Source organism: Cynoglossus semilaevis, chromosome 14 (assembly GCF_000523025.1).
Source record: "Cynoglossus semilaevis isolate Cse_v1.0 chromosome 14, Cse_v1.0, whole genome shotgun sequence".
NCBI classification, from domain to species: Eukaryota; Metazoa; Chordata; class Actinopteri; order Pleuronectiformes; family Cynoglossidae; genus Cynoglossus; species Cynoglossus semilaevis.
The window spans coordinates 3613648-3635968 of record NC_024320.1 but is presented as its reverse complement, the minus strand read 5'-3'; the positions used below and the strand labels follow the sequence as shown (position 1 = coordinate 3635968).

The 22321-nt window shown below is 42.2% G+C and overlaps 4 protein-coding genes across 6 annotated transcripts in view; 3 read left to right on the top strand and 1 right to left on the bottom strand.

Moving 5' to 3' along the window:
- Positions 1-22321, top strand: part of LOC103389163 (threonine synthase-like 2) — a 649915-nt gene that overhangs the window by 544206 nt on the left and 83388 nt on the right. The window lies entirely within an intron of this gene.
- On the bottom strand, positions 1376-15190 carry slc25a25b (solute carrier family 25 member 25b). 2 transcript variants are annotated; one of them, XM_008324482.3, is made up of 10 exons: positions 14436-15190; positions 9668-9794; positions 8532-8619; positions 6720-6831; positions 6219-6377; positions 5994-6146; positions 5792-5899; positions 4605-4772; positions 4314-4464; positions 1376-3573 (listed from the first exon to the last, which is right to left on the bottom strand). In XM_008324482.3, exons 1-10 carry the CDS (start codon positions 14745-14747, stop codon positions 3389-3391), a joined length of 1563 nt encoding a protein of 520 aa, XP_008322704.1. In that variant the 5' UTR covers positions 14748-15190; the 3' UTR covers positions 1376-3388. The 2 variants fall into 2 exon arrangements, with proteins under 2 accessions (XP_008322704.1, XP_024918622.1); XM_025062854.1 differs by lacking the exon at positions 14436-15190 and adding an exon at positions 13144-14159.
- naif1 (nuclear apoptosis inducing factor 1) lies at positions 15753-18662 on the top strand. Of its 2 annotated transcripts, XM_025062841.1 has the most exons (3): positions 15753-16472; positions 16998-17048; positions 17610-18662. In XM_025062841.1, exons 1-3 carry the CDS (start codon positions 15995-15997, stop codon positions 18167-18169), a joined length of 1089 nt encoding a protein of 362 aa, XP_024918609.1. In that variant the 5' UTR covers positions 15753-15994; the 3' UTR covers positions 18170-18662. The 2 variants fall into 2 exon arrangements, with proteins under 2 accessions (XP_024918609.1, XP_008322705.1); XM_008324483.3 differs by lacking the exon at positions 16998-17048.
- Positions 18766-22321, top strand: part of eeig1b (estrogen-induced osteoclastogenesis regulator 1b) — a 16362-nt gene continuing 12806 nt past the window's right edge. The window contains exons 1-2 of the mRNA XM_008324485.3: positions 18766-19449; positions 20445-20679. Of these exons, the coding sequence (XP_008322707.1) occupies positions 20534-20679 (146 nt within the window). The 5' untranslated portion in view covers positions 18766-19449; positions 20445-20533. The remainder of the gene's footprint in view (positions 19450-20444; positions 20680-22321) is intronic.

Sequence of the window (22321 nt, the reverse complement as noted above, 5' to 3'; positions counted from 1 at the left end):
ATGCATTTTGTAAATATGGTAGCATCACAGAATACACAGCCCTGCGTTCACGTGGTCCCTGTACATCTAACTACTGCGGCGTCAAGTAGAACTTACAGCACGGCGAGGCCTACTTTTACGATTTAAACAGAACAAAGTACAAAAAAAACAAAAAAAAAAAAAAACAAAAAAAACCCAGCAGCCAGTTACAGAGTGAAATCATTCAGCTCACTACCGTTTGGATAAAATGACACGATGTTACAACAATGGGTGAAGAGAACGCAAGAGGAGCGACGACACTGAGACTTCAGGAGACATTCAAGAGCAACAGTGAGCAGTTCGTCTGCAGGACAGGGTGGTGGTGACAAAGGACAGAGGCAGCAGACGTGAAGGAGAGCGAGAGTTCAACTGTGTGGTAGGTTTTCTCATGTTCAGCACAGTGTACCTTATATAAGGAGCCTTGTTTGAGCTCCTCTGGATCACGTATTTGTTGATGATGAAACCCAGCCAAATGGAACATACAGGATATACCAGCCGCTCCTGTGACAGTCTTTTTGAAAGAACGGTACAGTATACGTGATATAGTGTTTTGAAACAGACTGTTAAAAAACTGTTCCACAGTGGCAGTGTTAAATGGGTGGCAGAAACATATCATAAAAATGTTGTTTTGAAGATTGTTTCGCAGGTTTGTACTGGTGCTAGCTTCGCTAACATGAGCTAACTGGCTAAATCTTGTATGATAGCATGTCTGTGAGAGGTGAAGGACGATTCCAAAAAAATGAAAAGGAAAAAAAACAAAAAAACAATTTAAATACCTCCATAAAATGTTCGGTGTGGAAACGTCAATTTCAAGTATTGCTTTAACAAATAATGTTATGTCATTTTGCCAAGTTCTCCCTCTTTTTTTTTCGTTGTTAAGTACTTTTCACGGACTCAAATGAAATAAATAATTACATCTACACAAACTCAGACAGCTGTTTCTTATACACGTTTAAATAAATAAGAAATACATCAATAATAAATAAAGACAAAGTCAGGTATAATTGAACTTTTAAGGGTTTTTTTTTTTTTTTACGTTAAAGTGCATTCAGTGTCCCACAGGTTCTGCCTCCTGCTGCATTCAGGTGCATCAGTGTCAACAGGGTTGACACACAAGGCACTGTTGGGACTTGGGTGTCAGTCATTGCCTCCTCTGCTCCTGGACTTCCTGTCATATGACTTCAAGGAGTGTAAATTTACACTGGTACAACAGTGGGCCACATGCGTGGAACAAACGTAAATAATGAATCTGTGTCAGTGTGTTTTTCCTGTGGCTCTGTTGACAGTTGAAGTGGGAAGCTGACATGAAAACTGTGTGAAACATCCTGCAGGTGGAGACCGACTGTAAACACTGTTACAATCGTACTTTCACTGACTGTGTCTATATATGTCATTTTAATTCCATTCCTGTGTCCAGCAGTGGACCAAGCACGCTAATCTGATAAGTGTGGTTCACAAAGAAGTCACTGCCCAGATGTTTGTATAAATCAGTGGAGAAGTTAAGATTCGGATTCTACAGGAACCTGAATGCTCTCAGCCTGCTGAGGAACTGCTGAAGGGTGAAATCAAGATTCGTTTTTAGTCCTGTGTTTACCCCAACCAAACAACAGAACCAAGCCGGTACCGCCTCCAGGGGTCGACTTAATCAGACTCACTAGTTTTCTTAAAGTTACAACAATGACGTGAAGATTATGTTCATTCATTAAAGTCTCAGGAAATTCAAAATACAACTTCCTATTGATCGCCAGCTTGAAAAAAAATGAGGTTCTTCTCTTACCATGAAAACGGTATCGTGAACCAAGACATTCAACACATCGGAGACATGATAATATATCGAGGCAGACCATGCTGTAGATCATACGTGTCAAACTCAAGGCCCGGGGGCCAAACGCGGCCAATACCGTTTTGTGTGCCTGCGGGAGCTTAAAAAGCATTTAGCAAAGTCCATGCTGCAGAATTTCTGAACCTCGAAATTAAAGTGTTTTTATTGCACATCAATGAACAATATTTGATATCTTGAATAAATAGTAATCAATTATTGAATCATGTATTAGGTAAATATAGAAAGTCAATGGATATGACTGGATTTTCTTTGAATGAAATAAATTAGTAAGTAAATTGTAAAAAGTGAATTTTTTACTGTGTCCCACTGCGGCCCGGTACCAAATTACCTATGGACCGGTACTGGTCCCCGGACCGGGGGTTGGGAACCCCTGATCTATACAATCTTCCATTTACAACCGGCCCTTCAAGGGGAACTGTATTGGTGATGTGGCCCCCTGGTGGAAATGAGTTTGACACCCATGGTGTAGATAAACAGCTTGTTTACTCAGTATATACTGTTAGTATACCGTTACACGCACACAGAGTAGTCTCATGTTTTCCCCCTGTGTGGACAAGATGGTACCTTGATAACAGACTCCATATCTTGTCTCTTCACAGTAAATATTAAAAGCTTTTGGGACTCTGTAGCAACACTGTCATTGTAAAGTTAAATATAGACACTGACAAGCTTACTGACAGCAGGTCAACACGGTCTATGCCTCATAGAAAGATACTCCGTCATTAAAGTCCATCCATCCATCCTCCATCTGCCCTAAGTGCCCAGTGAACTGAATTCCCGGCTGCTTACAGACACGGTCCTGACTGTATCCTGAAGATTGTCTTTCAAACAAATGTCAGCGGAAACTGTTTCGGAACATCTACCAGCATAACAGCAAAGCATTCTTTCGAGAGAACACCACAGAGAAGAGGTGAGTAGCTGGGCTAAGACACTGAGTTGGCCGGACATTCTCCTTTATGCCTACAAGCTCTGACGAAAGCCTGACGAAGCTTTAGCTTTATTCCCACAGAGCCTTAAGAGTTGATTTCAACAAGCATTCCCAGAATTCAGTGCAAGTCTAAAAGTCCGTTAACATAATAATGCTCACTCGTTTTTACTAACTTCCTACTTTACTAGGTTGCAAAAAAAAAAAAAACCGTGCGGCTCCACATCCAGGTTAAAACATCACACGTGCCAAACCCACCTGCAGATGTGATGTTGTCTTAATTCCTTTAAACGGGAAACCTTTGATATGTTTAACTTCAGCAAAGCCCTTTGTCACAGAGCAGCACTGCTCTTGCCACCGTGTGGCGCCAGTCAACACCTCCAGTCAGTTCAATGTAAACTTTTAGCGCTTCCTCAAAGTCTCCTCCAGGATTTGGATACTGAATCCCGGCTCCTCTTTATTTTCATCTTTCTCCATAGAATTCAATAATTTATTTAAATGTGCAGAATTTAGCTGCTTACTTTCTCCAGTACAAAAGCGCAACCTCAAAAAAAAAAAAAAAAAAAACTAAACTAAAACTGCAGATAATAAAGCTTTGGTCTCTACTTGGATTGTACCCCTAACGTGATCTTGAGGTACTCGTAAACCACGTAGCTGATGCTTACAGATGGAATGACCTTCATGAAGTTGGGGGCCAGGCCTCGGTAGAGTCCCGTAGCGCCCTCTGTCCTGACAATGTGTCTGAACAGGCCAGTCATGCTCATCTGAGGGCCTCCTTCCTGAGTAGCTGCAGAAGACAGAGAGAAAATTCCATGTTTTCTCAACTATGGTACATGTACCATTGGTTTTAGTTTAGCTCCATCTAGTGGTAGGGGGGGGTGTGTGTTTCCCATTCAGAATCTTTGAGTTGCTCAGGTTAACTGTGTGTGGATTCAGATTTTAATTTAGGCACAAGTTGTAGTGAGACTCCTTTCTAAAAAGAGCAGCATTAATGATCAAGTGGTGGTGCGTGGACCGAATCAGGCCCACCAAACCGTCCAATCAGGACCGTAACTGGAATCCAAAATAAACATCAAATAATAGTGTTGGACGAAGCAGTGATTCCTATTTCATTTTACTTACGAGCGTCCAGCCTCTAATGTGTCTGTCCAGAATAATTCTGGCCCTCCCACAAATAAAGTTGGTGACCCCTAGTGTACAGGTTTATAAAAAAAATCTAAAACATATTAAGGGCGTTCAGAGGTTGCGGGGTCGTGAACCTTTTGCGATGTAGCGTACTTCATTTAGTTTTACTTATATTTACTTTAATACATCAAAAAGGCACTGCATCTCGAGGCGCGTTTTTTCCCCCCCCAGCGGTGTCGGATGGTTATGTTTAAGCTAGGCGTGCAAACTTTGTCCATTTGCCTCTTTTTTAGCTACTTTCGAACAAATTCGGCATACTTGCTCGTCTGTGTTGCTGCACTCCTGTGTTTGTATTCTTGCATCACCCCCCCCCCCAAGAGTGGATGACTGACAACGACTTACCTTGTGCCTGCATACGAGTCCTGACCAGAGCCAGAGGGTAGCTGGCCAGCTGACCACACGTGCTGGAGGTGGTGCCACAGGCCAGAAGCACAAACACTCCTGGATCAGCGCTGTCGGTGGCATAACGCTGCAGCCACCAGTTCTTCAAGGTCTGATAGAAAAAAAAAACAAAAAAAGGAAAGACGTCAGCGAGATGTCTTTAGACCTGAGACACACAGGTAGCACTTAACCAACACACACACACACCTCGTAGACGGCCAGGTCGAGGTAGCACTTAACCAACACACACACCTCGTAGACGGCCAGGTCGATGCCAGCGTACGGGATGATGCCCAGCATGTTTGGGACGTAGCCTTTGTAAAAAGCAGTGGCACCCTCTTTCTGGAAGATGTGTCTGGCACAGTCCGAAATACCCGAGTACTGACCTGTCTTCCTTAACGCTAACCGTGTCTTGAGGACCTGAAAGGACAGGGAGGGACATATGTCAAACACACGGTTCACTCATGGTCGTACAGGAGCACTTGTTAAACACTTCAAAGATCAATTTAATACCTGTCCGGAGCCTCACTGACGTAAGCCATCATCCTGCTTAAATACTACTACTAACATTTCTGATTCATTTTGACCTTTTGACATATAGCTTTCTTCAAGTCTTGGCTGCAGCGTCACAAAAATTACACATGACTTTTTTTCCCCTCCAACTAAAAAAAAAAAAAACAACCTGTGTGGACATGGCCTTCATCTCCTAAGACTTTTGAGGGTTGTGTGGGGACACTCAGGACAGTCCTACAGTCCATCACATGGCCATATATAGAGACAAACAACCATTCACACTCACATTCCCACCTCTGTGTGTGAACAATTAACCTAATCATGTAAATTGGACTTTTCGAGAATATTGGTACACACACACACACACAACAGAATGTCTGCCCTGTGATTTGGTATTACATATGACAATGTTAGGATCCTCATGACTCACCTCCATGGGGTAGATGCTGCTCTGAGCGATCGCTCCGGCCAGACTTCCAGCCACCAGCCTCTCTGCGATTCCCAGTGTCTCCTGATTACTTCCAATCAGTCGCTTTATCTGACGAGCAGAAACAGTTTGTCAACCAACAGAACCTTGACAAAAAAAAAAAAAAAAAACCCCCCTTCCCTTTTTGCCAGGGGGGGGCCACCCTGTCCGTGGCCAATGAAAAAAAAAAAAAACCAACCTGTGTGGACATGGCCTTCATCTCCTAAGACTTTTGAGGGTTGTGTGGGGACACTCAGGACAGTCCTACAGTCCATCACATGGCCATATATAGAGACAAACAACCATTCACACTCACATTCCCACCTCTGTGTGTGAACAATTAACCTAATCATGTAAATTGGACTTTTCGAGAATATTGGTACACACACACACACACAACAGAATGTCTGCCCTGTGATTTGGTATTACATATGACAATGTTAGGATCCTCATGACTCACCTCCATGGGGTAGATGCTGCTCTGAGCGATCGCTCCGGCCAGACTTCCAGCCACCAGCCTCTCTGCGATTCCCAGTGTCTCCTGATTACTTCCAATCAGTCGCTTTATCTGACGAGCAGAAACAGTTTGTCAACCAACAGAACCTTGACAAAAAAAAAAAAAAAAAAAATCGCCCATTGCCTTTTGTCAGAGTGAGGCCAACCTGTTCGTAGGCCATGAACTTAATTGCAGTCTCTGGAGCGATTTTGATGACGTTGATGCCGTTTCCTCTCCACAGTGACCTCACACCTCCCTCTCTGATCATCTGGGAAAAGCCTCCGGCGATCTGCATGCTGTTGCTCTTGGAGGCGTGAACCTAACCAGAACAGCCGGTCAGCACGTGCTCACGCAAACCTCCCCAGACAACGCGGCTTTTGAGCCGTCTCACCTGCATGAGGACTTTGAGTCTGTCCAACGGGGCCGTGCAGGTGCGAGACACCCCTCCAGCTCCTCCTCCAGCCACTAGGTGTCTCCACCACATTCCTGTATTCTTCTCTTCCGCAGTGAACTCGTCTGGCACCATCAAGCACTCGCCAACATCTAAGATCTGTGGAGGAGAGAGATAATGTGAGGATGTCAGTTGTGTGAGACACTGACAACAGCGTCAGTACTGGCAGCTTTGTCAGTGGCACCTGAAGAAATGTGGTTAGTTTTCTGAAAACACACGTTTCTTAGTCATTCAATAACTCAATTACTGTCAGTTTCTTCTATTAGTAGGAACGGGAATTGATAAAAAAGGATGCGGTTGGGGGTGGGGGAGACCGAGTACAGTTATGGGATGGGCTGACTCACAGAGATAACAGAGTTTTGCACTGAAGAACACTTACATATGCAAGCAACTGAAGGGAATTTGGAATTAGTCAAAAAAAATGGCCGGGGAAACTTTTACCGTGGAGTGTTTCCAATACAGGATGATTTCGGGAATGTTGCCTGCTGGATGCAACAGGTGATAATCCCGCCACTCATTCCAGTCGATTGTCATTGTGCCATTTTTGTCCATACTGTGAACATAAGATCATAGAGAAAAGAAAATGAGAAAAGACGAAACTCGGACCCAGATATCCGTCTCACAGGACACAAGACATTTAAAAGCATGAACAGGGGAAGAGGAAGGAGCTGGTGATGGATGCAGGAAATGCCAGGCAGGACGGGACAACAAGACACTACTTACTACAAGATAGGGGCCCAGATATGACCCCGCCTTATTCTGAGACGCACAAACCAGGAAGAAGAGACAGACAGACAGACAGACAAACGGAGTTAGAGGAAGGGGACACAACATCAGGCAGTGAACCCTCAACTGTAAACCAGACTGGTGGAGAGGAGCAGGAGCAATTACATTTACTCAAGTAACTGTAATTGAGTAGTTTTTGTAATATAGTTATTTGTAATTTTTGAAGTAGTTTTGGGAATAGGTTATTGTACTTTTACATAAGTACATTTTGACCCAAGCGTTTCACTTCGCAACATTGCAAAAGAACCCGTTCCTGAGTAAAAAATGTCATTTAAAAATGAAAAAAAAAAACAAACTGCGTGGACGTGGTCGTGCGGATTTTCACTCTAGCCTGTCGTTGGATGACGGCTGGTGCCGAACAAGAAACGGAGGCTGAGGATTACCAAGCAGAGAGCTGCTGAGCAGAGGACTCAGAAAGAGAAGGAAATCCTTGGCCAAATCTAAGCCAGCTCTTGTTTTTTCGAACACAAAAAAGGCAGTAACTTCATGCAATACTAAATGTACCTGCCCCCGGTGGACAGAGCTGTCACGGTCAAATCTTCAGTGTGCTTTAGTGGCTTGAATTTGCAGCATCGGCGTTCAAATGGATAATATGTTGATTAAAAACAACTAGCTGCAGATTAAATGTATGACCGGTCCTTTTCTGCATCAAGTAATGTAAAGTAACTACGTAACTTGTACTAAGTAAATTATAAATTAAGTATTTTTTTACTTTTACTCAAGTAGAATTCAAGCAAACTAAAGAGTCCCATACTTATATTTTTTCAGAGTAAACTCTGTCTATGATTGGCTGATGAGGATGATGGCTCATCTAAACTGAATGAGAACAAATTATTTTGTTATTTGTTTTTGAATGCCAATACCTGGGGCTACATTCTGACTTCAGCTCTTGTTGAACAATTCCATTTTTTTTTAAATTTTGCTGAAATCAAATTTTTGGTGTTCTTTAAACGTGGGCCCTAAAATGACCCACGCTTCAGTGATGATGTCACACGCTGTGTGTTTCATCACAAAAAGACTCATAAGGTAAATAAGTCACAGATGTCCACAGTTACAGTATCTGCTACTGTTCACACCTGGTATTAAAGGTACATTCTGTGTCTGTGCTGAGGAACTAATTTTAGACACGCAACAGTAAAACCCTTTTAATAAATCAATGTCATTTTACGTATATATAAAATCTTAACATCTTCAGACACTGTCCACTGCTTTATTTGACTGTCATTTGGTTAAACAACACCGTAGTACACTAGGGCTGGGCGCCGAACTTTGGTTCTTTTATGGCAAATTTATAATTTTCGCTATTTGGTGTTAGGTAGACAACGAATTATAAAATGCCACCAAAGGATACCTTTTTGTAGATTGTGGATAAGTGACTAAAACCACACATATACACTGAACTAACACTTTATTGTCAGGTGTATTGTCACGAGCCCACTATGACCACAGCTTCACTCCTTCTCTCACCTTTTGAGAATCTTCTCAGCCTGCTCCTCGGAGATGTGGACTCCCAGGTCTCGCAGAGACTGCATGATCTCCTGTGAGTCGATGCGGCCTAAAGCAGAGAAATGAGTCATTTACTGATAACTTTACAGGTCACACAGAGGTTAAATGGTCAAACTGGAATTCTCAGCACGCTTATGACTTTTACGATATCAGTTACGAGCTATGAGGAGTATGCTTACTGATGTATAAATGAATGGATGGAGAGCTGTCCTCGTTTTTTATTGGTCATGTTGGGGTCACCACAGTGTTTGTGACTGAGGCGCCAATGCAGTGAGATGAGCTTTTATTTCATTGGTATAAATCGGAACAGACTTCCCCACAGACGTGATAACAAGTATTGGTTTCCAGTTGTACTCAGATAGAGTTTACACTTGTTTCAAACATTGTTCATTTTATTCAATCATTTTCCATTCATGAATGTGTACTTAAGAAAAAGAAAAGCCCAATAATCTCTGAGGCTGACGTTATTTATACTGGTTTCTTGTTAAGTGATTGTTCACTGTTCTGCTGCCAAACTCCATGTGCGAAGCAATGTCAAGTATTCCAATACTTTAACATAGGCAGCAGTAGGTTGTGTTACGTCTATGCATATAGAATATGAGCCTAGCATTCAAATCAAGGTCACTCCAATGAAGTGGTTCTCAGTGTAGGCAGTCAAGCAACTTGTCGGGGGTTGCAGGTTAGGAGGAAGTCAAAATAATAATTAAAAAAAAATGTAATTTTAATGTTTTCTTTACATGTGCTAGAGTGGGGAAATTACACTGGTTTCAAACATTGTTCATTTTATTCAATGAAAATATGAGTTGTTTTTTTTTTAAGAAATTCAACTAAATAACACTGATAGTTTGATTGAAGCAAAAGCTGTGAATGTGTCAACTTGTAGAGACTTGTTTATTTCCAGGATATAAATGCTGGGAATTATGCCTTGAGAGAAGCAGCAGAAGGATGTGTGTAGAAGTTTTTGTTTTGTTTTTATGGACATCACAGTTATTATTACCTTGTGGCAACACAAAGCAATAATTGTCATTATATGAATGTAATGTCTAAAGTTCTTGACTCAAGTGTGACTTTATACAGACTTCAACAGGTTTCCTTACCATCGTTCTTCCTGTCCAAACTCTTGAACACGAGCCTTAGTTTCTTCTCATGGTCTCTGAGATAATGGACAAACTCTTCAAAGTCTAACTGTCCGTCCAGGTCTTTGTCTCCCGCCTTCACTATTTTCTGTAGGGACAGAGAATACGACGTGTTTGAGTGTCAGTTTGCAGGAACTTTTCCTTTACGGGCAACATCTGTAGAAACAATTAGAGAAAATGAACTGGAACTAAGTGACTGGTGTTTTCTTTCTTTTTTTCTGTCCATGTTCCACAGTCAGTGAACCGTTGACTCTGCCTGCAGTTTCCACTGAGTATTAGCCATAGCAAACATTTTAGAGCACTTTCTCCTACACTCACACACTGTCCAACCAGCTGGAAAGCAGGAAGCGGCTTCTTTTTATGTTTGCCCTGAGCAACACTTCGCCCAATGACCTGCTGTGCTACACACTGAGCATGAGCAGAAATAGTGAACGTAATGGACCATGTGCAGGAGGACTCCGTCTGAAGGAGTGGAAGTGATTTTCCAGTGAAGCATATCTGAGAATAAGTCAATGAGTGAACACAGCAGACAGGAAAAAGAAAAAAAATCAAATCAATCAGAATGGTAGCTGCACCTGTACAGCCAATGGTGTCATTGGGCAAAGGTGAAGTCGGTTATTTAATAATTAATTTGACTGCCATCACATCAGTGCAATGTCCACAAGAAGTGGAATGAAATACCAATGTGAGCCAGAGATAATATTTTTTAATCTGACATCAAAACTTTTACCAAAAAACAAAAACAAAAGAGCGTCATCTGCATAAAGGCGAAACACAGGGAGAAGACTACCGAGAACCTAAATCAGTGATGTAATCACTGGCGAGTAAGAACGTGGTGTGTCATTCACAATTTAAATCGTTGCGGCTGTTGAATCAATCTGTTGGTTGCACTTCACCCTGAATCAAGTTACAAATTAGCTCCAGGACGATAGCTGGATGAAAGCAGGATGTATACAGTATCTGACACAGGGTGTTTTGATGCAGACTAAATGCAGTGAGTTCACGCTTATTGTTGGTGTGAAACCTGCTGAGGACATGCATGCAAAACATTTGTAAAGACTGTTTGCTTAAACCTATTTGCTGATGGCTGCAGGCCTAACTGCCTTTGGAACGTATGGGAGTTTGAAAAGACCAAACCCAATGACCCCAATGCAGAACACCAGTGACAGATTTTATGTCTACCAAAAACATTTAGGCTGGACTACACCTATCAGTCTACACTGTTATTGTTGTTAACAAAATGTTAGATTGACTGAGGTTATGGTTGGCAACCCATTAAAAGAACAACCAGAGTAACAACGTCTGACATCGGCTTTTTTTGTTTTTTAAGCCTACCTGTTTCAGATCTGCAGGGGGTGCCACCATTATTAACATGGTTGTTTTCTTTGGCGTAGCGCCAGCCCTGCCTGTTGCTCTGGTGTCAGGAGAGTTTGTTGGAGCAGCTTTTGGCCCCCTACTGTTCTGAGTAACATCATCGTCACCCGACTGCTGAGTTTGAGCAGGTTTGCACTGCGTCCGACCAAAAAGTCTCTGACTCAGACAATCCAGAATCTTCTGCAGCATCCTCAACTGTATGTGTGCAACGCTACTCGACTTAAAAAGAAAAAGAAAAAGACACTTCACAGTGGTGGTCGGGTTAGGGCAAAGAGTTAGAAAAAAGTAGAGAAAAGCTAAAGAAGGACACCAAAAAGCTCCGGCTGCTGTACAGCATTTTCATCATTTAAAATAGCTGTGGTGAGAGTTCTCCCTGCCCAGCATCCTCTGAAGAACAACAGAGAAAAAAAAAATGGTTTCTCTATTACTAAACCTCCACCTGAAACAGTAAATAAAACAGCTGCTCTTGTGGAGGGAAGTCGGATGATGCAGCAGAGAAGGAGCCGCAGCCTGCTTTAGCATCAGCAGCAGGAAAAGAGAACGTTTCGAAAACCTGCATCCTCACTGCAGCTGAGCACAACCAATCAGAGCGGCTCATGCTGCCAGGTTACACCATCCAGTCTTGGAGTGCTTCTCTCAGCCAATCGATGGCAGGGTTCATTCTACTAATTTATGCCACCAGCTGACAGTCAGAGTCACAGGAGAGAGAGAGTGAGAGACAGAGAGAGAGAGAGAGGGTGGAGCAGATGGCTTTTCCTCTGTCCCCAAAAAATCTGCTGAGTGACCCGACTCCTTCAGTCCCTACTAGTTACTCAAAGCACATTCTCCACAGGACAACACTGTCGTCCCCTCGGCAAATGAACTCAATTGCATTGTAACGGTCAACAAGATCAGACTTTCTCCAGGGAAACCAGGGCGAGGGCAGATCTATCCCTCCTCCCAAATAATCCTGTTAGTACCAAGTGCTTAGTGAACACTTCACCGATTCTGCTGCTGAGCTCAATTTTCCCGGAGGAACCAGTTTAATAAGAAGAGCTCCGCCTCTACGCTGTAATTGCCCTGTGAGGAATGGTGACTTTAGAACAAGGTGAATGATTTTTTTTTTTTGGCAGGCTTATCCACAAGCCAATGAATAATCGCAGTCAGACTCAGAATAAGCCAACATACAAGTCACTGTGATAACGGCAGACAACGTTGTAACAGCGTCGTGAAATTAGCCTACGGGATCAGCTTCATGCTTGTTTCTTCAGATCAGATGTTAACGTTGCGCAAATAATTATTTATATAATTTGTAATTTATAAATTAGGAGAGGAGGAAAGCAGGTATTGCAGCGGTGTCAAACTCATTTCCACCAGGGGGCCACATCAGCAATACACTTCCCCTTGAAGGGCCGGTTGTAAATGGAAGACTGTATAGATCAGGGGTTCCCAAACCCCGGTCTACCGACCAGTAGCAGTCCATAAGTCATTTGGTACCCAGCCGCAGTGGGACACTGTAAAAATGTGTTTAATTTTTACTAATTTACTTAGTTCAAAGAAAATCCATTCATGTCCATTTACTTTCTTTAGATAATCTGTCAATATTTTAAAATAAAAGTAATTCAGACTGATTCAAACAGAATAGAAGTCTAAAATATGTCTTATTTAGAAAATGTAATGACCCTTCAATGCTCAGCACCTTGGTCTATAGTAACAGGTGGTACTGGCTGACCAGTCCTTGGAACAGAAAAGGTCAGGGACCACTGGTATAGATGGAACTACTCCAAGTGACTAACACATGTTTCTGAAATTGATGATTATTTATTCAAGCTACAAATACTGTTCATTGCTGAGTAATAAAAAAACTTTTAATTTCTCAGGCTAAGAAACTGTTTTATCCACTTTAGTAAATGCTTTTTAAGCTCTCGCTCACACAAATCTGATGGGTGCATTTGGCCCCGAGGCCTTGAGTTTGACACATGAGGTATTGGATTAGTATCAATATCAGCAAAAACCCAAAGTTAATTTTTGTTCTCTTTGAAAAAGGGAATTGGTTTTCATTCACTGACATCCGTATCACTCACCATAAGTTCATGCTCGGTTCGATGAACTCCCAGTTTCTTTAGTCCGATCGTCAGGTCGTTTACGCAGATGCCCCCATCTCCGTTTACGTCAAGGATCTGGAACAAAACCTTGAGTCGGTGCTCCTGTTCAGCTCCATCGCATCTGTCGCAGGACTGGTTGGGGTCACTTGGGGTCAACTGCTGAGGGTCGGTGTAGGGTTCGCCAACTCCACCACCACCGGGGTCGTCGCCTGGGTGAGTGCCGGCCGCCCGGCACTGACAGAAAACGTCACCGAGCAGAGAGGTCATCGTCGAGCCCTGCTGGTGCATCATGGGTGAATGGGAGAGCCGCTTTTTGCGTCCATGTGTACCCGGTGAAAATGTCACATTTCCCGGAATGAACCCACACAGCGGCTACTGGTCACTGAATACAAACACACACGCGCGCAGACACACACTAAAACAGGCACACTCGCTGACACACCGACAGGGACGGGCACCTCACATGACCAGTGAGCGCTTTCAACGTAAACTCGACGTAGACAAATTCCCGAGAAGCCGGTGACGCGGAGAATCCGACAACCAGAACTGTCACTGTATACCCTAACGCCGCCTCAAAGTGATTCGTTCCGCCGCATTTGGAGCTCTTGTGACGGACGTTACAGTTACCGGGCGGTTACTGGTTCAAACGCCGTTTTGGAAACGATGCTCAGATAAGTCTACAGATTAACGAGCGCAGAAGGGCAGAAAAGATAGCGGCTACGAGGCTTTTGAAGCCGGGTGTGAGTGAAGTCCCCTGTAACAACGCGAGAGCAGAGTGCGAGACTACGCAAGATGTGAATATGACACCACTTCTGTGGACCAGACTGAGAAAAAAGCTTCAATGATGAACAGCACCAAAGCACAAGTTTAAATATTTTAAATTATATTTAATTTTTATTATCATATAGCATTCATAATAACCCATTGCTTACTAACAATACAAAACGAAACTCTTCGCCATCTTCAGGGTTTGTAAGTTTTTTTTATTATAACAAAACGTCTCAAACAGCCGTTTCCCTCTTGATACAACTTTAAACAGCTCAGCCACAGTTACATTAGCGCATCTGCTTTTAAGTCATTTTTATCCACTTTAGTAAATGCTTTTTAAGCTCTCGCTCACACAAATCTGATGGGTGCATTTGGCCCCGAGGCCTTGAGTTTGACACATGAGGTATTGGATTAGTATCAATATCAGCAAAAACCCAAAGTTAATTTTTGTTCTCTTTGAAAAAGGGAATTGGTTTTCATTCACTGACATCCGTATCACTCACCATAAGTTCATGCTCGGTTCGATGAACTCCCAGTTTCTTTAGTCCGATCGTCAGGTCGTTTACGCAGATGCCCCCATCTCCGTTTACGTCAAGGATCTGGAACAAAACCTTGAGTCGGTGCTCCTGTTCAGCTCCATCGCATCTGTCGCAGGACTGGTTGGGGTCACTTGGGGTCAACTGCTGAGGGTCGGTGTAGGGTTCGCCAACTCCACCACCACCGGGGTCGTCGCCTGGGTGAGTGCCGGCCGCCCGGCACTGACAGAAAACGTCACCGAGCAGAGAGGTCATCGTCGAGCCCTGCTGGTGCATCATGGGTGAATGGGAGAGCCGCTTTTTGCGTCCATGTGTACCCGGTGAAAATGTCACATTTCCCGGAATGAACCCACACAGCGGCTACTGGTCACTGAATACAAACACACACGCGCGCAGACACACACTAAAACAGGCACACTCGCTGACACACCGACAGGGACGGGCACCTCACATGACCAGTGAGCGCTTTCAACGTAAACTCGACGTAGACAAATTCCCGAGAAGCCGGTGACGCGGAGAATCCGACAACCAGAACTGTCACTGTATACCCTAACGCCGCCTCAAAGTGATTCGTTCCGCCGCATTTGGAGCTCTTGTGACGGACGTTACAGTTACCGGGCGGTTACTGGTTCAAACGCCGTTTTGGAAACGATGCTCAGATAAGTCTACAGATTAACGAGCGCAGAAGGGCAGAAAAGATAGCGGCTACGAGGCTTTTGAAGCCGGGTGTGAGTGAAGTCCCCTGTAACAACGCGAGAGCAGAGTGCGAGACTACGCAAGATGTGAATATGACACCACTTCTGTGGACCAGACTGAGAAAAAAGCTTCAATGATGAACAGCACCAAAGCACAAGTTTAAATATTTTAAATTATATTTAATTTTTATTATCATATAGCATTCATAATAACCCATTGCTTACTAACAATACAAAACGAAACTCTTCGCCATCTTCAGGGTTTGTAAGTTTTTTTTATTATAACAAAACGTCTCAAACAGCCGTTTCCCTCTTGATACAACTTTAAACAGCTCAGCCACAGTTACATTAGCGCATCTGCTTTTAAGTCATTTTATTGTCTTATAAATACATCGATACTTCATATTTTGTGTCTTTTCTCGCCTTTTCTGTTCAGTATTGACAGATTAAAACTAAATTCTTTCTTGTTTTTTCAATTTCGTAAATACATAATACATAAATACATAATAAAGCTGAAAAATAAAATTCAGGAAAAATAAATATCCATTGACAATGACTATATGTTTTCCTTTGTTCTTACAAATTTCTAAAATTAGTTTGCCCTTTCACAGATTAACATATATGTTAGCCAATAGTAATGTAAAGAGCTATGAGATCAGCCAATTGGCTGGCAGTAGGCGGGTCTCGGGTGCAACTACGTAAGCGTTGCTGGTGTCGAGAAGAAGCCGATTCTGGAAGCCATTACGCTGCGCATTTTAGCTAAGTCAAATCTTACTTTTTTTACGTACAATACGCACAGTTTTCTCTCGTAAAGTAAGAGGGAATATTACAATGATGGCATCTGCGTCGAAAAAGAGGAAAATGAACTTCTCAGAGAGGGAGGTGGAGATCATAGTGGAGGAAATTGAAAAACAAAAACACACGCTGGTGAATCACTTTAACGCCGGAGTCACACACTTGGCCAAGAATAACGCGTGGTTGGAGATCGTAAAGAAGGTGAATTCTGTTACCACCTGTCCCAGAGAGTTACTGGAAGTGAAGAAGAAATGGTCCGACTTGAAGACAGAGGTCCGCCGCAAAGTGGCCCAGGCCAGGGCCGCTATCGAGGGTACATCTACGGACTGCACCACGGTGCCGGTCATCCTCACAGCAATGCAGCAGCGAATCTGTAACCTGCTGGGGGAGGCAACCATCGTCAGTCTACCTGTGGGAGAAGGTGATGCTGTTGCCACCGGGGCGGAGATCACTCTGCCGTTGACCGTTAGCACCGGCTCCGCCTGCTCCACCTCCACCATCCAGCTCACTGGCAGTGAGTTTACACCAAAGTTTCATCATCACGATAAACATCGTTGTCAATACTTGAACTGTCACGATAAGTGCTTAAAAGATTTGTTGGTTTTTGCTTTTATAAAATTATCATCGTCAGTTCTTTTATTAAAAGTAAAGCAAATTGGGGATTTCAGAAACTTAAATAGTTGATATTAACTAAAACTAAGCACAAAAAGCTAAAAGATAGCTAAAATATGTAGAAATCTTTCAGCATTAATGTACCATTAAGTCCATTACTGAGTCCAATATGAAAGAATGAATGAAAATCATTAAATTAATTTAAAAAACAACGTAAACCTTTATGAAAGACCCAAATAGAAAAGTATAATTTTACTCTCTCTACCCGAATGGCGTAATCAAATCTATACATTTATATACTAACAGAAAAGTTAGCAAACATTTTGAACATTAGCCAATCTTAAAGGATTTTAAGAATCCTTTCACCCAATTATCTGAAGTACATTGTCATGTTTTCAGATCTCATATTGTGTTTGTGTCATTTCAGCTTTACACACTGACTCTGTTGAAGTCTGCACTGAACACAAACCTCTTAATAGTGAGTTTTGTTTTTTAAATTATTCTTCAAAAACATAAATAAGGTCACTGAGCTAGAGAATATGAAAGGGTATTTTACTGCAGCACAGTTAAAAGTTAGAACACAAACAACGTGAAACCTTCTAGATCAGGCATGGGCAAACTAAGGCCCGGGAGCCTCAGCTTTTTAATATGGTCTGTCGAACTTTTCCGAATTCTATAATTTATTTACGTTATCACTATACTTCTGCCTTTTTCGTGCAATACCCACGTTTCCCCAATAGATGGCGTTTAAAGCCTTTATGCATGACTTTTACATGTCATTTATCTTAGTTCACACAAATGCTCCATTTGCCCACGCCTGTTCTAGATAATGGCAGTAAAATAGTATATTAGTTTATATAGTTTATCAAACTTAACTAAAAATAAGCACACATTTCGCAAGAGTGGCTGTCAAAGAAGCTAAATAATAGTATAGCTAAAACCACTAACCAAAGCTGCCTTTAACGGCTGTTAGAATGACACTTTGACGATTTCAATATTAATTCAGTTCAGTAAAAAGAGTTCCTCCCTGTTCTTCCAGCTGAAACAACCTTCACCTTAGAGGATGGAGGTGTGGTGGAATACTGCACTGCCACTATGGATGAGGCCACCACCACCGTGGTGGAGTCTGTGGAGGCTCCGGTGGAGATGCTGGCCTCGGATCCTGCTTCTCCTACTCCTCCTCCTCCTCCTCAGCGGGTTCAGGCCAAGCCTCAGGAGCTGAAGAGCCGCATCGCCCTTAACTCAGCTCGCCTCCTGCAGGAGCAGAGGGTCACCAACATGCTCATACGACAGATTGCTCAGACCATGGAGGGTCAAAACGAGCTGCTGCAGATGGTGAGGCGCTCGCAGGAGGCACAGGCGTTTGCCCAGGAGAGACAGGCCATGGCTCTGGAGGGGACGCAGGCTGCCCTCCTTGCTCTTGTCCAGATGATGCGGCCTGCACTAAAAGACCTGAGGAAATTCCTACAGACTGGCACAGAGGCTGTTCTTGCCAACAGTTCTACAGCAGGAGTCACTGATGGGTCAGGAACCGAGGAGCAGAACAGACCCAAAACTCCAGAACCACTAGCAGCGGTAGCACCTGAAGAGGCGCAGTAGACTCTGGTTGTGTATGAACGAGTGTGTGTGTGTGTGTGTGTGGAGAGATATTTCCTACTGAATTGTATTGTTTTACATGCATTTTATGTTCGATGAGGTATTTTGAAGAAATGTTTTATTTTTGTACAATAGAGTTTCTCTATGGATTGTTTCATTTCTCTTAACTGCGGTTGAATTGCATTATGGAAAATTATTGTAAACAAGCCTAAAAGCAAAAGAATTCCTAAGAAAAAAAAATACTGATGTACATCTCTACAGAATGGTGGAGCTCAGTTATATCATCACGATAGTCAGCAGTAATTGACAGTTTGCACAGACATGTATGTCCATGATAGACTTCACTTGTCTCCAAAGCTAATTGTAAAACCTATTTTGATGAAAATATAGGTAACAGGGTTCGATTGATACGCTACACGGAATAATGGGATTTCAACTATCGCTCTGCAGACTGTGCTGTTTGTCTGTTATGTCAAACCACTTTCTCACTTAATAAAAAAAAAAAAAGAAACATGCCGCTTTTGATTTCCCTCTGCAGATTGCATCCCGCAATGAGTCACAAGGGGTCACTACAGCCTAACTTTGGTTTTTACAGACGAGGAGCGAGGAGCTTCCTCGGGATAGCAGTGGAAGAAAGCTGTACCGTTTGCCAGGACATTCAAAAAGCACCGTTTCTCTTGAAACAAATAACTGGGTATTTTCTACTACATTCACTTTCTTTGCTAGCTTGTAGCTTTTTGTTTCTTAAACACCACAATATTACTCATCTTTTGCTATTAAAATATTTACGTATGTTTTTGAAGATTCTTATTTTCATAGTATTTATTTAGATATTCAAATAAAATTATAAAAAAATGAAAATGTATTAGTTATCTAGAAATAATCAAATTCTAATAAACTACGTAATCTTTTCGTATCTATGACATATCTAAGATTGATGCACATGCTAATGAAATTCAGAACAATTATACTTAATTAAAGTAGCCCGAATAATCTAATGTATTTTACTTATAGCGGTCTTATTCGTTTTTTCTTCTTTGCTCAGAACTGCTGGATGGTCCCTAACCTCGCTATAACTCGTTTAGACTCGACTTCATAGACGGTTTCTAACCCCGTGGTGCGTTCACGGTCTCGCCGTGACTGTAGTAAAGAAAGTACGGACATAGGAAAAGTTAGAGAAGATGCGGTGACGCGGCTGTGGAGAAGCCGGGCTGCAACTCTCGGTTCCGGGACTCTGACGTTATGTTGTAACCGGTGTTTAGGGATGAGAGCAGCGGGAGAAGGTGAGTTTTTTTTTTCTTTACTGCGGTTATGGATTTTATAGATACTGTATCTCTAATGGTCTGAAAACGGGTTGACTCCCGGATCTGGTCGGATTACGCTGTTTGCGTGGCAGCAGCTGTCTGCACTCAGAGAGTAAAGGTCCAAACCGCCGAATTTAAAGTGTCGATAAATGTGTAATAACAACGATTTTATTATGTTGTAAAACAAAAATATAGTGAAACTCGTTAGGTGTGTGTGAAACGGACTGAAACAAATGACGTGCGTATCTGCCCACCTCACAAACAAATGCAAATAGACATGTCACGATATGAAAATGTCACTATTTTTACCATTAAAAACTACCGCGGTTGACGATACTTTTGGTTAAGCATGACATAAGCCGTTTTCTGGTCTTTAACATCTGAAAAACATTCTGGTTTCATTCAACCACCAATTTTAATTAGAACCAAACAGGTGCAGCCCTCCGTGAGTACTTAATGACAATGTTAAGAACACAAGGTTAAGGTGACTCATTTGTGTGTTTTTGAGAGGACGTTATACCTGACTGAATTGTATTGTTAACGTTAACGTAAATGTCTGTTTGAGAATGTTAATGTTTAAATCAAGTATTTGTTGTTCTAAATCACACATATTATACATATATAATTTGAGGGATGTCTTTGATTCTAGGTCAAACCTGCTTCACTGTCTCGTGTTAGGACTGAAATCTAGTTCCTTTAAATGTTCTTTCAGTTTCAGGAAAAGAAAAAAAAAATATCAAAGGGCGCAAATTCAAAACCTGTTGCACAGCTTTGGCATTTGATTATTTTAACATGTGCCTATGTTACAATATGTGTCATAGTCACCAAATTATACAGTAATAGGATTTAAGATATAGTACAATGACTGTTAAACACGTCTACAGTATTGTGACAAACATGTTACTAGTCAGAGAACTGATGTTAGTCACAGTCTACAACAAATCCGACATTCATCGTTTCTGTTTCTTTTTCAGGTTCAGAGATGATTCCAGGGCTTTCCCCAGCCTCCGATGTGAATTTTTAAGACCTCTTCATTAGGTTTCTTCTCTTCTTTTACCGGATCATGTCTTTTTTAGTAAAGAAGAAGAAGTTTAAGTTTCAGGTGCACTTCACTCTGGAGGAGCTGACCGCGGTGCCGTTTGTTAACGGAGTGTTGTTCTGTAAGATCCGGCTCGTTGATGGGGGAGACTTTGCCACGCTATCGTCCAGGTATTCTAAATCTAACCTCACCTGTTTTGAGTACTGACAGGAGATGCGCTCCCTAACACACAGATGGGTTACCTGCCTTTATTATGAACTTATTTCATGATGTCCCCACAACGTCATTACAAAAGTACATTGAGAAAGGCAAAGATTTTGCACCTCGACACACAGAAAGCGTGGCTTCACTGACACCTCCTCCACTGAGTTCAAATGTCTTATTTTGTGACTTCAGCACTTTAATAACCTTGTTTGGATTAGCAGCAGTGACAAAAGTAATGTAGCAGCAGCAGCAGTGTTGCAGTGTTCACAGTAATGTAGCAGCAGCAGCAGCAGTGTTGCAGTGTTCACTGTTTTCCTTTAACCTTAAATTGCTGATTTTCTCTATGGACTTTGGTGTGGCAAAGTAAAAGTGTACAAACAGAGAACTTGAAAAACTCTTTCTTAAAAAAAACAAACAAATCCAATGCTGTTATCTAATACTTCTGAGAGATGTCGACTTAAGATGTCAGCATGTTATTAAGCCGTGTGAAGTGTTTAGTAATTGGTTAAAATATTTGGTTTCTGTTCCTGTTGACAGGCAAGCTATCACTGAGCTCACAGAGCCTGGATTTTTAACACTCCCTATACATAATTAATCCATTCTAACTACACTTCCCCCTCCCTTTACGCGGTGATATTGAGATTCAGGTAATGGTCAGTGAGTCAGGGCCATTGTAGAGAGTGGTGCTGTGACCCAGCAGCCATGTTGTTGAGGCGAGGGAGAAAGCCTTGCTTGTGTGTACCTGTGCGTACAATGGTGTGTTTGTGAAGTGAAGGAGGTTGGGCTGTAAGAAAAGAAGCAGCAGAACCTGTCTGGTCGTATTCCATCTCTGCTCCAGGTCTGTTTTCACCAGCCCTAAACGTCAGGTGAGCCTGCAGATAAGGTGGAAACATTCCTGTGAGTGGGAGAGGAGAGTTAATCTAAAGTTCCGTGCCACTATTTACTGCTGCCTGCACAAAATAAATATAAAGCTGCAGGTAAAATTGAGACACCCACAGCAGCCATGTTGAATCCAACACTGGGTAGAGTTTAGAAATGTGAGGCACAGAAATACTCAAGAAGTCCTCAGACGTGTCCAGACAGGTTCAGGTCTGAAGTCATGAGCTAAACAAAACTGTATCTAGGTATTAAATATGAGGTGGTCAGATGTTCACGATCTATAGGAGGACTTTGTAAGTGTTAAGGAAATTGACATTAACAACGTAACAATGTTACTTTTGGTTTTATCTTCTGTAATCCAATCAGAGCGAAGCTTGTTTGGTTTGGTCAAATTAGGAAACTTTGACAGTCCTCCGAGTTTTTTTATGCAACAAATGTTCATAGAGAAATCAGGAGGGAGGAAAAAACAGGAAGGGAAAAAAGGTACAGATCAACAGTGCCGTTTCACTCTTCTATTCAAAAAGATTAAAAGTAATGTTAAGCAGAAAACATATCTCTGTCTAACAGAGATTTTACCAGATGTAGTTTAAAAGCACCTGAGCCTGTTGTTTTTCTGGTTTGAAGCCACATTCAGTGACCAAATTCACTGACCTCCCTCCCTAATTTCCCAAAGGGAACTCCCATCTATCTGTCTATCTATCCATCTATCTATCTATCCATCTATCTATC